General features: G+C 41.3%; 1 protein-coding gene across 1 annotated transcript in view; it reads right to left on the minus strand.

Moving 5' to 3' along the window:
- The window catches only part of LOC124026747 (multiple PDZ domain protein-like), a 51,212-nt gene extending 47,238 nt beyond the window's left edge, over nucleotides 1-3,974 (minus strand). The window contains exon 1 of the mRNA XM_046339500.1: nucleotides 3,880-3,974. Within this exon, the coding sequence (XP_046195456.1) occupies nucleotides 3,880-3,888 (9 nt within the window). The 5' untranslated portion in view covers nucleotides 3,889-3,974. The remainder of the gene's footprint in view (nucleotides 1-3,879) is intronic.
- Between the last annotated feature and the right edge of the window lie 12,658 nt (nucleotides 3,975-16,632).

A 16,632-nucleotide genomic window follows, 5' to 3' on the forward strand; every position in this document is an offset into this window, starting at 1 on the left:
GAGTCAATGTGGAGGCTATATACAGGGGTACTGGTACAGAGTCAATGTGGAGGCTATATACAGGGGGTACCAGTACAGAGTCAATGTGGAGGCTATATACAGGGGTACTGGTACAGAGTCAATGTGGAGGCTAAATACAGGGGGTACCAGTACAGAGTCAATGTGGAGGCTATATACAGGGGGTACTGGTACAGAGTCAATGTGGAGGCCATATACAGGGGTACTGGTACAGAGTCAATGTGGAGGCTATATACAGGGGTACTGGTACAGAGTCAATGTGGAGGCTATATACAGGGGTACTGGTACAGAGTCAATGTGGAGGCTATATACAGGGGTACTGGTACAGAGTCAATGTGGAGGCTATATACAGGGGTACTGGTACAGAGTCAATGTGGAGGCTATATACAGGGGTACTGGTACAGAGTCAATGTGGAGGCTATATACAGGGGTACCGGTACAGAGTCAATGTGGAGGCTATATACAGGGGGTACCGGTACAGAGTCAATGTGGAGGCTATATACAGGGTACTGGTACAGAGTCAATGTGGAGGCTAAATACAGGGGTACGGTACAGAGTCAATGTGGAGGCTATATACAGGGGGTACTGGTACAGAGTCAATGTGGAGGCCATATACAGGGGTACTGGTACAGAGTCAATGTGGAGGCTATATACAGGGGTACTGGTACAGAGTCAATGTGGAGGCTATATACAGGGGTACTGGTACAGAGTCAATGTGGAGGCTATATACAGGGTACTGGTACAGAGTCAATGTGGAGGCTATATACAGGGGTACTGGTACAGAGTCAATGTGGAGGCTATATACAGGGGTACTGGTACAGAGTCAATGTGGAGGCTATATACAGGGGTACTGGTACAGAGTCAATGTGGAGGCTATATACAGGGGTACTGGTACAGATTCAATGTGGAGGCTATATACAGGGGTACTGGTACAGAGTCAATGTGGAGGCTATATACAGGGGTACTGGTACAGAGTCAATGTGGAGGTTATATACAGGGGTACTGGTACAGAGTCAATGTGGAGGCTATATACAGGGGTACTGGTACAGAGTCAATGTGGAGGCTATATACAGGGGGTACTGGTACAGAGTCAATGTGGAGGCTATATACAGGGGTACTGGTACAGAGTCAATGTGGAGGCTATATACAGGGGTACTGGTACAGAGTCAATGTGGAGGCTATATACAGGGTACTGGTACAGAGTCAATGTGGAGGCTATATACAGGGGGTACTGGTACAGAGTCAATGTGGAGGCTATATACAGGGGTACTGGTACAGAGTCAATGTGGAGGCTATATACAGGGTACTGGTACAGAGTCAATGTGGAGGCTATATACAGGGGTACTGGTACAGAGTCAATGTGGAGACTATATACAGGGGTACTGGTACAGAGTCAATGTGGAGGCTATATACAGGGGTACTGGTACAGAGTCAATGTGGAGGCTATATACAGGGGTACTGGTACAGAGTCAATGTGGAGGCTATATACAGGGGTACTGGTACAGAGTCAATGTGGAGGCTATATACAGGGGTACTGGTACAGAGTCAATGTGGAGGCTATATACAGGGGTACTGGTACAGAGTCAATGTGGAGGCTATATACAGGGGTACTGGTACAGAGTCAGTGTGGAGGCTATATACAGGGGTACTGGTACAGAGTCAATGTGGAGGCTATATACAGGGTACTGGTACAGAGTCAATGTGGAGGCTATATACAGGGTACGGGTACAGAGTCAATGTGGAGGCTATATACAGGGGTACTGGTACAGAGTCAATGTGGAGGCTATATACAGGGGTATTGGTACAGAGTCAATGTGGAGGCTATATACAGGGTACTGGTACAGAGTCAATGTGGAGGCTATATACAGGGGTACTGGTACAGAGTCAATGTGGAGGCTATATACAGGGGTACTGGTACAGAGTCAATGTGGAGGCTATATACAGGGTACTGGTACAGAGTCAATGTGGAGGCTATATACAGGGTACTGGTACAGAGTCAATGTGGAGGCTATATACAGGGGTACTGGTACAGAGTCAATGTGGAGGCTATATACAGGGGTACTGGTACAGAGTCAATGTGGAGGCTATATACAGGGGTACTGGTACAGAGTCAATGTGGAGGCTATATACAGGGGTACTGGTACAGAGTCAATGTGGAGGCTATATACAGGGGTACTGGTACAGAGTGAATGTGGAGGCTATATACAGGGGGTACCAGTACAGAGTCAATGTGGAGGCTATATACAGGGGTACTGGTACAGAGTCAATGTGGAGGCTAAATACAGGGGGTACCAGTACAGAGTCAATGTGGAGGCTATATACAGGGGGTACTGGTACAGAGTCAATGTGGAGGCCATATACAGGGGTACTGGTACAGAGTCAATGTGGAGGCTATATACAGGGGTACTGGTACAGAGTCAATGTGGAGGCTATATACAGGGGTACCGGTACAGAGTCAATGTGGAGGCTATATACAGGGGTACTGGTACAGAGTCAATGTGGAGGCTATATACAGGGGGTACTGGTACAGAGTCAATGTGGAGGCTATATACAGGGGTACTGGTACAGAGTCAATGTGGAGGCTATATACAGGGGTACTGGTACAGAGTCAATGTGGAGGCTATATACAGGGGTACTGGTACAGAGTGAATGTGGAGGCTATATACAGGGGGTACCAGTACAGAGTCAATGTGGAGGCTATATACAGGGGTACTGGTACAGAGTCAATGTGGAGGCTATATACAGGGGGTACCAGTACAGAGTCAATGTGGAGGCTATATACAGGGGTACTGGTACAGAGTCAATGTGGAGGCCATATACAGGGGTACTGGTACAGAGTCAATGTGGAGGCTATATACAGGGGTACTGGTACAGAGTCAATGTGGAGGCTATATACAGGGTACTGGTACAGAGTCAATGTGGAGGCTATATACAGGGGGTACCAGTACAGAGTCAATGTGGAGGCTATATACAGGGGTACTGGTACAGAGTCAATGTGGAGGCTATATACAGGGGTACTGGTACAGAGTCAATGTGGAGGCTATATACAGGGGTACTGGTACAGAGTCAATGTGGAGGCTATATACAGGGGGTACTGGTACAGAGTCAATGTGGAGGCTATATACAGGGGTACTGGTACAGAGTCAATGTGGAGGCTATATACAGGGGGTACCAGTACAGAGTCAATGTGGAGGCTATATACAGGGGTACCAGTACAGAGTCAATGTGGAGGCTATATACAGGGGGTACCTGTACCGCGTCAGTGTGGAGGTTATATACAGGGGGTACCAGTACCGAGTCAATGTGGAGGCTATATACAGGGGGTACTGGTACAGAGTCAATATGGAGGCTATATACAGGGGGTACCAGTACAGAGTCAATGTGGAGGCTATATAAAGGGGTACTGGTACAGAGTCAATGTGGAGGCTATATACAGGGGGTACCAGTACAGAGTCAATGTGGAGGCTATATACAGGGGTACTGGTACAGAGTCAATGTGGAGGCTATATACAGGGGTACTGGTACAGAGTCAATGTGGAGGCTATATACAGGGGGTACCAGTACAGAGTCAATGTGGAGGCTATATACAGGGGGCACCAGTACAGAGTCAATGTGGAGGCTATATACAGGGGGTACCAGTACCGAGTCAATGTGGAGGTTATATACAGGGGGTACCAGTACAGAGTCAATGTGGAGGCTATATACAGGGGGCACCAGGACAGAGTCAATGTGGAGGCTATATACAGGGGGTACCAGTACAGAGTCAATGTGGAGGCTATATACAGGGGGTACCAGTAGAGTAAAACTGATTCTAGATCAGCACTAGACCAGAACAGGATACGATATAACCCACACCCTTACCTGAGTCATACACTGTATCTTATTGGTCACGGCGTTGCTTTCTGTGTTTGTGTTGAGAGCACTGAGACTGCCTCCGTAGTTCTGCCGAGGTAGGAAGGGTTTAGCAGGGGGGCTACCTCCTCCTCCTCCTCCTCCTCCTCCTCCTCCTCCTCCTCCTCCTCCTCCACTACTGCTGCTGTTGTTCTGGGCCCAGGTATAGGAGTCACTATGGGAGAGGGTCCTCAGGCCCAGAGACATGGCCGTGGACAGACCCGTGTTGAGGGAAACAGACTTCGGTACTGACTTCTTCTCCTGGGAGAGAGAGGAGAAGGGGGGGGGGCAATTTAAATATCTCTGTTTTGCTGACAGGTGTTCAATGTCGACCACAGAATATCCATCCGTCCAACTGTGATCGTGATGTTGTGTAAACCGAAGTCCAATCCATGTCTTTGGTCCATCGGTCCATCCTGTCTAAACAGCTGACAAGGTACAAGTCTGTCGTTCTGCCCCTGTTCCAGACCAGTTAACCCACTGTTCCTAGACCAGTTAACCCACTGTTCCTAGACCAGTTAACCCACTGTTCCTAGACCAGTTAACCCACTGTTCCTAGACCAGTTAACCCACTGTTCCTAGACCAGTTAACCCACTGTTCCTAGACCAGTTAACCCACTGTTCCTAGACCAGTTAACCCACTGTTCCTAGACCAGTTAACCCACTGTTCTAGACCAGTTAACCCACTGTTCCTAGACCAGTTAACCCACTGTTCCTAGACCAGTTGACCCACTGTTCCTAGACCAGTTGACCCACTGTTCCTAGACCAGTTAACCCACTGTTCCTAGACCAGTTAACCCACTGTTCCTAGACCAGTTAACCCGCTGTTCCTAGACCAGTTAACCCACTGTTCCTAGACCAGTTAACCCGCTGTTCCTAGACCAGTTGACCCACTGTTCCTAGACCAGTTAACCCACTGTTCCTAGACCAGTTAACCCACTGTTCCTAGACCAGTTAACCCACTGTTCCTAGACCAGTTAACCCGCTGTTCCTAGACCAGTTAACCCGCTGTTCCTAGACCAGTTAACCCGCTGTTCCTAGACCAGTTAACCCACTGTTCCTAGACCAGTTAACCCACTGTTCCTAGACCAGTTAACCAACTGTTCCACGGCTGCTATTATAACAGTACGCCTATAGGAAGAGGAGGAAACAGACACATGCTGAGTTTGACAACATGACCTTAAGTCTACTGTAGACAGACACACATCCATGTAGACAAATTCTGTTTGTCCATGACCCCTAGTACCACTGTTGTTATTCTCTCTCTCTCTCTCTCTCTCTCTCTCTCTCTCTCTCTCTCTCTCTCTCTCTCTCTCTCTCTCTCTCTCTCTGTCTCTGTCTCTCTCTCTCTCTCTCTCTCTCTCTCTCTCTCTCTCTCTCTCTCTCTCTCTCTCTCTCTCTCTCTCGCTGTGTCTCTCTCTCTCTCTCTCTCTCTCTCTCTCTCTCTCTCTCTCTCTCTCTCTCTCTCAGAGCTTTATTGGTTAGGTCAGGTAAGCAGATTACTCAGCCAGTTTGGTTCCTGCAGTCAGTATTTTAGGAAACACTGGGGTTTGTCTCACTTTCTACCGGTTCAGTACAGACAGTACGTACAGACAGAGTAATCTCCTGCCTTCCTAAAGTCTTCCAAAGCCAAGTTATTCAAGAATCCCACCGTACCTTCTCCACTGTGCAATCTGGTTTCCGAGCTGGTCACGGGTGCACCTCAAGCCACGCTCAAGGACATAAATTATATCATAACTGCCATTGATAAGAGACATTACTGTGCAGCCGTCTTCATCGACCTGGCCAAGGCTTTCGACTCTGTCAATCACCGTATTCTTATCGGCAGCCTCAACAGCCTTGGATTCTCTAACGACCACCTCGCCTGGTTCACCAACTATTTCTCAGACAGAGTTCAGTGTGTCAAATCGAAGGGCCTGTTGTCCGTCTGGCCGTGTCTATGGGGGTACCACAGGGTTCAATTCTCGGGCCGACTCTTTTCTCTGTATACATCAACGATGTGGCTCTTGCCGGTGATTGGTGATTCCTTGATCCACCTTTACACAGACGACACCATTCTGTATACATCTGGCCCTTCTTTGGACACTGTGTTAACTAACCTCCAAACGAGCTTCAATGCCATACAACACTTTTCTATTGTGTTATTGACTGTACGTTTGTTTATGTGTAACTCTGTGTTGTTGTTTGTGTCACACTGCTTTGCTTTATCTTGGCCAGGTTGCAGTTGTTAATGAGAACTTGTTCTCAAATAGCCTACCTGGTTAAATAAAGGTGAAAAAAAAGTATGTCTGTCTGTCTGTCTGTCTGTCTGTCTGTCTGTCTGTCTGTCTGTCTGTCTGTCTGTCTGTCTGTCTGTCTGTCTGTCTGTCTGTCTGTCTGTCTGTCTGTCTGTCTGTCTGTCTGTCTGTCTGTCTGTCTGTCTGTCTGTCTGTCTGTCTGTCTGTCTGTCTGTCTGTCTGTCTGTCTGTCTGTCTGTCTGTTTGTGTGATACCTCTGGCAGCTGTAGCTGTTGGTTATTATCTGGTAGAACAGAATGTGTTTCTGATGTGTGTGTGTGTGTGTGTGTGTGTGTGTGTGTGTGTGTGTGTGTGTGTGTGTGTGTGTGTGTGTGTGTGTGTGTGTGTGTGTGTGTGTGTGTGTGTGTGTGTGTGTGTGTGTGTGTGTGTGTGTGTGTGTGTGTGATACCTCTGGCAGCTGTAGCTGTGTCTGTTGCATGGTTAGTATCTGAAGGAACAGAGGGCTCTGTAGAACGGTCTTCAGTAGTGATAGTTTCTCCTCAGTGGGAGCCTCTCCTCTGTCCTTCAGCTTGGTCTGGAGTCTCTCCACAGCCTCCAAGGCCCGATGTGTATCTGGAGAGAATACAATACAATACAATACAATACAATACAATACAATACAATACAATACAATATAATATAATATAATATAATATAATATAATATAATACAATACAATACAATATAATACAACACAATATAATATAATACAATATAATACAACACAATACAATACAATACAATATAATACAATACAATATAATACAATACAATACAATATAATACAATACAATACAATACAATAAAATATAATACAACACAATACAATATAATATAATATAATACAATATAATACAACACAATATAATACAATACAATACAATACAATATAATACAATACGCCCTACAATAGAATATAATACAATACAATACAATATAATACAATACAATATAATATAATACAATACAATATAATACAACACAATATAATATAATACAATACAATACAATATAATACAACACAATATAATATAATACAATACAATACAATATAATACAACACAATATAATACAATACAATACAATACAATACAATACAATACAATACAATACAATACAACACAATACAATACAATACAATACAATACAATATAATATAATACAATATAATACAATACAATACAATATAATATAATACAATACACTATAATATAATATAATACAACACAATACAATACAATACAATACAATATAATACAACACAATACAATACAATACAATATAATACAATACAATATAATACAATACAATACAATATAATACAATACAATACAATACAATACAATAAAATATAATACAACACAATACAATATAATATAATATAATACAATATAATACAACACAATATAATACAATACAATACAATACAATATAATACAATACGCCCTACAATACAATAGAATATAATACAATACAATACAATATAATACAATACAATATAATATAATACAATACAATATAATACAACACAATATAATATAATACAATACAATACAATATAATACAACACAATATAATATAATACAATACAATACAACACAATATAATATAATACAATACAATACAATATAATACAACACAATACAATACAATACAATATAATATAATACAATATAATACAATACAATATAATATAATACAACACAATACAATATAATACAACACAATATAATATAATACAATACAATACAATATAATACAACACAATACAATATAATACAATACAATACAATATAATACAATACAATACAATACAATAAAATATAATACAACACAATACAATACAATATAATATAATATAATATAATATAATACAATATAATACAACACAATATAATACAATACAATACAATACAATATAATACAATACGCCCTACAATACAATAGAATATAATACAATACAATACAATACAATATAATACAATACAATATAATATAATACAATACAATATAATACAACACAATATAATATAATACAATACAATACAATATAATACAACACAATATAATATAATACAATACAACACAATATAATATAATACAATACAATACAATATAATACAACACAATACAATACAATACAATACAATATAATATAATACAATATAATACAATACAATATAATATAATACAACACAATACCATATAATACAACACAATATAATACAATACAATACACTATAATACAATATAATTCAACACAATACAATACAATACAATACAATACAATATAATACAACACAATACAATACAATACAATATAATACAATACAATACAATATAATACAATACAATACAATACAACACAATACAATATAATACAATATAATATAATGCAATATAATACAATACAATACAATATAATATAATATAATATAATACAATACAATACAATATAATACAATATAATATAATATAATACAACACAATACAATACAATATAATACAATACAATATAATATAATACAATACAATACAATATAATACAACACAATATAATATAATACAATACAATACAATATAATACAACACAATATAATATAATACAATACAATACAACACAATATAATATAATACAATACAATACAATATAATACAACACAATACAATACAATACAATATAATACAATATAATACAATATAATACAACACAATATAATACAATACAATACAATACAATAAAATATAATACAACACAATACAATACAATATAATATAATATAATATAATACAATATAATACAACACAATATAATACAATACAATACAATATAATACAATACGCACTACAATACAATATAATACAATACACACTACAATATAATACAATACAATACATCACAATACAATATAATACAATACACACTACAATATAATACACACTACAATATAATACACACTACAATATAATACACACTACAATACATTACACACTACAATATAATACACACTACAATACAATACAATACAATATAATACACACTACAATACACACTACAATACAATACACACTACAATACAATACACACTACAATACACACTACAATACAATACACACTACAATATAATACACACTACAATATAATACACACTACAATATAATGCACACTACAATACACACTACAATACAATACACACTACAATGCAATACAATGCAATACAATACAATACAATATAATACACACTACAATACACACTACAATACAATACACACTACAATACAATACAATACAATGCAATACAATATAATACAATACAAACTACAATATAATACAATACAATACAATATATTGCAAAACAATACACACTACACTACAATACAATATAATACAACACAATACAACACAATATGTTACCATGTAATACAACACAACTCAATACAATACAATACACTTTGTAGTGTAGTCACATTATAGTGTAGTCACTTTGTAGTGTAGTCACTTTGTAGTGTAGTCACTATGTAGTGTCGTCACTGTGTAGTGTAGTCACTATGTAGTGTAGTCACTGTGTAGTGTAGTCACTGTGTAGTGTATTCACTGTGTAGTGTAGTCACTATGTAGTGTTGTCACTGTGTAGTGTAGTCACTATGTAGTGTAGTCACTATGTAGTGTAGTCACTGTGTAGTGTAGTCACTGTGTAGTGTAGTCACTATGTAGTGTAGTCACTGTGTAGTGTAGTCACTGTGTAGTGTAGTCACTGTGTAGTCACTATGTAGTGTAGTCACTATGTAGTGTAGTCACTATGTAGTGTCATCAAGGTGTAGTGTAGTCACTGTGTAGTGTATTCACTGTGTAGTGTAGTCACTATGTAGTGTTGTCACTGTGTAGTGTTGTCACTGTGTAGTGTAGTCACTGTGTAGTCACTGTGTAGTGTAGTCACTTTGTAGTGTAGTCACTGTGTAGTCACTATGTAGTGTTGTCACTGTGTAGTGTAGTCACTGTGTAGTCACTGTTTATTGTAGTCACTGTGTAGTGTAGTCACTGTGTAGTGTAGTCACTGTGTAGTCACTTTGTATTGTAGTCACTGTGTAGTGTTGTCACTGTGTAGTGTAGTCACTGTGTAGTCACTGTGTAGTGTAGTCACTTTGTAGTGTAGTCACTATGTAGTGTAGTCACTGTGTAGTGTTGTCACTGTGTAGTGTAGTCACTGTGTAGTCACTGTGTAGTGTAGTCACTTTGTAGTGTAGTCACTATGTAGTGTAGTCACTGTGTAGTGTAGTCACTATGTGGTGTCGTCACTGTGTAGTGTAGTCAAGGTGTAGTGTAGTCACTGTGTAGTGTATTCACTGTGTAGTGTAGTGTCACTGTGTAGTGTCGTCACTGTGTAGTGTAGTCACTATGTAGTGTAGTCACTATGTAGTGTAGTCACTATGTAGTGTCGTCAAGGTGTAGTGTATTCACTGTGTAGTGTAGTCACTGTGTAGTGTAGTCACTATGTAGTGTCGTCACTGTGTAGTGTAGTCACTGTGTAGTGTAGTCACTGTGTAGTGTAGTCACTATGTAGTGTAGTCACTATGTAGTGTCGTCACTGTGTAGTGTAGTCACTATGTAGTGTCGTCACTGTGTAGTGTAGTCACTATGTAGTGTCGTCACTGTGTAGTGTAGTCACTGTGTAGTGTAGTCACTATGTAGTGTAGTCACTGTGTAGTGTAGTCACTATGTAGTGTAGTCACTATGTAGTGTCGTCAAGGTGTAGTGTAGTCACTGTGTAGTGTATTCACTGTGTATTGTAGTGTCACGGTGTAGTGTAGTCACTGTGTAGTGTAGTCACTATGTAGTGTCGTCACTGTGTAGTGTAGTCACTATGTAGTGTAGTCACTATGTAGTGTAGTCACTGTGTAGTGTAGTCACTGTGTAGTGTAGTGTCACGGTGTAGTGTAGTCACTGTGTAGTGTAGTCACTATGTAGTGTAGTCACTATGTAGTGTCGTCAAGGTGTAGTGTAGTCACTGTGTAGTGTATTCACTGTGTAGTGTAGTCACTGTGTAGTGTAGTCACTTTGTAGTGTAGTCACTGTGTAGTCACTGTGTAGTGCAGTCACTGTGTAGTGTAGTCACAGTGTAGTGTAGTCACTTTGTAGTGTAGTCACTGTGTAGTGCATTCACTGTGTAGTGTAGTCACGGTGTAGTGTAGTGACTTTGTAGTTTAGTCACTGTATAGTGTAGTGCCATTGTGCAGTGTAGTCACTTTGTAGTGTAGTCACTGTGTAGTGTAGTCACTGTGTAGTCACTGTGTAGTGTAGTCTCTTTGTAGTGTAGTCACTGTGTAGTCACTGTGTGGTCACTTTGTATTGTAGTCACTGTGTAGTGTAGTCACTGTGTAGTGTAGTCACTGTGTAGTCACTGTGTAGTGTAGTCACTGTGTAGTGTAGTCACTGTGTAGTGTAGTCACTGTGTAGTCACTGCGTAGTGTTGTCACTGTGTAGTGTAGTCACTGTGTAGTGTAGTCACTGTGTAGTGTAGCCACTGTGTAGTGTAGTGTCACTGTGTAGTGTAGTCACTGTGTGGTCACTGTGTAGTGTAGTCACTGTGTAGAGTAGTCAAGGTGCTTAGAAGGGCTGAATGACACGTACCCATGGCGTCCATCTTTGCTTGGATGTAGGTCTTCACTAGATGGTTGAGAGTGTTCATGTGTGCCGGTCACCGTTCACCATCGGATACCTGCAACATGACATATTTATCATCATTATAATCTCCACACGGCACAGCCAGAAGAGGACTGGCCCACCCCTCACAGCCTGGTTCCTCTCTACCCGGCACAGCCAGAAGAGGACTGGCCACCCCTCAGAGCCTGGTTCCTCTCTATCCGGCACAGCCAGAAGAGGACTGGCCACCCCTGAGAGCCTGGTTCCTCTCTATCCGGCACAGCCAGAAGAGGACTGGCCACCCCTCAGACCCTGGTGCCTCTCTACCCAGTACAGCCAGAAGAGGACTGGCCACCCCGCATAGCCTGGTTCCTCTCTACCCAGTACAGCCAGAAGAGGACTGGCCCACCCCACATAGCCTGGTTCCTCTCTAGGTTTCTTCCTAGGTTTTGGCCTTTCTAGGGAGTTTTTCCTAGCCACCGTGCTTCTACACCTGCATTGCTTGCTGTTTGGGGTTTTAGGCTGGGTTTCTGTACAGCACTTTGTGGCATCGGCTGATGTAAGAAGGGCTTTATAAATAAATGTGATTGAATGATTGACTGATCAAAGGAGCATGCGCACAAAAAAATACTTTAATCCTGCATGCGACAGTTTTTGAACATTTTGAACAGTAAAGACTGAGTATCTCCACACGGACCATGTAGACACACATTTTCTGGTGGTTGATCAATTGATCAACCACAGGACATGTCTCTCATTTTATTATGTACTGTAGGTCTGAATCCAGATCATATTGCAGGACATGTAGGTCTGAATCCAGATCATATTGCAGGACATGTAGGTCTGAATCCAGATCATATTGCAGGACATGTAGGTCTGAATCCGGATCATATCGCAGAACATGTAGTTCTGAATCCGGATCATATTGCAGAACATGTAGTTCTGAATCCGGATCATATTGCAGAACATGTAGGTCTGAATCCGGATCATATCGCAGGACATGTAGTTTTGAATCCGGATCATATTGCAGAACATGTCTCTCATTTTATTATAAATTGTAGGTCTGAATCCGGATCATATCGCAGGACATGTCTCTCATTTTATTATAAATTGTAGGTCTGAATCCGGATCATATCGCAGGACATGTAGGTCTGAATCCGGATCATATCGCAGAACATGTAGGTCTGAATCCGGATCATATCGCAGAACATGTAGGTCTGAATCCGGATCATATCGCAGAACATGTAGGTCTGAATCCGGATCATATCGCAGAACATGTAGGTCTGAATCAGGATCATATCGCAGAACATGTAGGTCTGAATCCGGATCATATCGCAGAACATGTAGGTCTGAATCAGGATCATATCGCAGGACATATCCTCATTCACGTCACTGAGACAGAGAAAAAGTGGGAATGTGGAACCTTTAGGTTCTGTCAGACAGTGTTACTGTTAGACATCAGGGATCCCATGGGAAGGAGAAGAGCCACTGTCGGGTACAAAGTCAACAGGAGAGCCGTGAGTTAGGGAGGAGTGAGGACCTTGGGTGCGAGGTCAGAGGTCAGATGAAGTGAGGGAGAACATATGCCACTAAAGTTTCTGTCTGGCAACAGAGATGTATTGGCCGGGTAGCCTAGTGGTTAGAGCGTTGGACTAGTAACTGAAAGGTTGCAAGTTCAAACCCCCGAGCTGACAAGGTACAAATCTGCCGTTCTGCTCCTGAACAAGCAGTTAACTCACTGTTCCCTAGTAGGTCGTCATTAAAAATAAGAATTTGTTCTTAACTGACTCGTCTAGTTAAATAAAGATAAAATAAAAAGATGTGTAAGGAGGAGAATTCACCTAAATTGAGGTTTATATTCTCACGCTGGTGGGAACATGTCTTTGTCTGTTCATTTGTCGGACCCTTTAATAATCCTCCCTGGGTTTTTACTCGGTTCATTTAGAACCGAACACGATTAACAAATTACTGAACAACGACTTGTCTTCGGCTGTGGTATTGAGGATACTTTTCAATAGTTTGAAAGGACAATCAATCTGGCAGGAAGGACAATCAATCTGGCAGGAAGGACAATCAATCTGGCAGGAAGGACAATCAATCTGGCAGGAAGGACAATCAATCTGGCAGGAAGGACAATCAATCTGGCAGGAAGGACAATCAATATTTTAGGAAGGACAATCAATATTTTAGGAAGGACAATCAATCTGGCAGGAAGGACAATCAATCTGGCAGGAAGGACAATCAATCTGGCAGGAAGGACAATCAATCTGGCAGGAAGGACAATCAATCTGGCAGGAAGGACAATCAATCTGGCAGGAAGGACAATCAATCTGGCAGGAAGGACAATCAATCTGGCAGGAAGGACAATCAATATTTTAGGAAGGACAATCAATCTAGCAGGAAGGACAATCAATATTTTAGGAAGGACAATCAATCTAGCAGGAAGGACAATCAATCTGGCAGGAAGGACAATCAATCTTTTAGGAAGAACAATCAATATTTTAGGAAGGACAATCAATCTAGCAGGAAGGACAATCAATCTTTTAGGAAGGACAATCAATATTTTAGGAAGGACAATCAATCTTTTAGGAAGGACAATCAATATTTTAGGAAGGACAATCAATCTAGCAAGAAGGACAATCAATCTTTTAGGAAGGACAATCAATATTTTAGGAAGGACAATCAATCTAGCAGGAAGGACAATCAATCTTTTAGGAAGGACAATCAATAATTTAGGAAGGACAATCAATCTAGCAAGAAGGACAATCAATCTAGCAAGAAGGACAATCAATCTAGCAGGAAGGACAATTAATCTAGCAGGAAGGACAATCAATCTAGCAAGAAGGACAATCAATCTAGCAGGAAGGACAATCAATCTGGCAGGAAGGACAATCAATCTTTTAGGAAGGACAATCAATATTTTAGGAAGGACAATCAATCTAGCAGGAAGGACAATCAATCTAGCAGGAAGGACAATCAATATTTTAGGAAGGACAATCAATAATTTAGAAGGACAATCAATCTAGCAAGAAGGACAATCAATCTAGCAGGAAGGACAATCAATCTAGCAAGAAGGACAATCAATCTAGCAGGAAGGACAATTAATCTAGCAGGAAGGACAATCAATCTAGCAGGAAGGACAATCAATCTTTTTGATGAATTCATTTTTAAACGGACCGCTCTTGCACCGGAAAATGTGTCACCCGTTCCCTCCCACGGTTTGTGTTGTCAGTCATCGTGGAAACATTTGTGTGTGCTTTTAATATGCACTACAGTCAAATAGGATCGTATTTCATATCTTGGATGGAGGACAACGCATCCGCAGATATCGAATGTTAGCCGTCCTTCTACTACAGCAGGTAAATCGACAATTTTACAACGGGTACGAGTGTGACGTCAGGGAAAGTTACGAACGCAAGTTAACGTTTCCAAAAGCCAACCGAACAAAATAACTTACGATACGTGCTTGTGCATTAGTAGCACAATATCTTTTATTTATTTTCCTAGGCAAGTTAGTTAAGAACAAATTCTTATTTTCAATGACAGCCTAGGAACAGTGGGTTCCTGAACTGTCTGTTCAGGGGCAGAAGGACAGATTTGTACCTGGTCAGCTCAGGATTTGAACTTGCAACCTTTCGGTTACTAGTCCAACACTCTAACCACTAGGCTACCTGCCACCTCTACACTCTAACCACTAGTCTACCTGCCACCTCTACACTCTAACCACTAGGCTACCTGCCACCTCTACACTCTAACCACTAGGCTACCTGCCTCCTCTACACTCTAACCACTAGTCTACCTGCCACCTCTACACTCTAACCACTAGGCTACCCTGCCTCCTCTACACTCTAACCACTAGGCTACCCTGCCTCCTCTACACTCTAACCACTAGGCTACCCTGCCTCCTCTACACTCTAACCACTAGGCTACCCTGCCTCCTCTACACTCTAACCACTAGGCTACCTACCGCCTCCACACTCTAACCACTAGGCTACCTACCGCCTCTACACTCTAACCACTAGGCTACCCTGCCTCCTCTACACTCTAACCACTAGGCTACCTACCGCCTCTACACTCTAACCACTAGGCTACCCTGCCACCTAACCACTAGGCTACCTCTAACCACTAGGCTACCCTACCTCCTCTACACTCTAACCACTAGGCTACCCTACCTCCTCTACACTCTAACCACTAGGCTACCCTACCTCCTCTACACTCTAACCACTAGGCTACCCTACCTCCTCTACACTCTAACCACTAGGCTACCCTGCCACCTCTACACTCTAACCACTAGGCTACCCTACCTCCTCTACACTCTAACCACTAGGCTACACTACCTCCTCTACACTCTAACCACTAGGCTACCCTACCTCCTCTACACTCTAACCACTAGGCTACCCTGCCTCCTCTACACTCTAACCACTAGTCTACCCTGCCTCCTCTAACCTCTAACCCCTAGGCTACCCTGCCTCCTCTACACTCTAACCACTAGTCTACCCTGCCTCCTCTACACTCTAACCACTAGGCTACCCTGCCTCCTCTACACTCTAACCACTAGGCTACCCTGCCTCCTCTACACTCTAACCACTAGGCTACCCCTGCCTCCTCTACACTCTAACCACTAGGCTACCCTGCCTCCTTTACACTCTAACCACTAGGCTACCCTGCCTCCTCTACACTCTAACCACTAGGCTACCCTGCCTCCTCTACACTCTAACCACTAGTCTACCCTACCTCCTCTACACTCTAACCACTAGGCTACCCTGCCTCTTCTACACTCTAACCACTAGTCTACCCTACCTCCTC

Source organism: Oncorhynchus gorbuscha, unplaced genomic scaffold (assembly GCF_021184085.1).
Source record: "Oncorhynchus gorbuscha isolate QuinsamMale2020 ecotype Even-year unplaced genomic scaffold, OgorEven_v1.0 Un_scaffold_2794, whole genome shotgun sequence".
NCBI classification, from domain to species: Eukaryota; Metazoa; Chordata; class Actinopteri; order Salmoniformes; family Salmonidae; genus Oncorhynchus; species Oncorhynchus gorbuscha.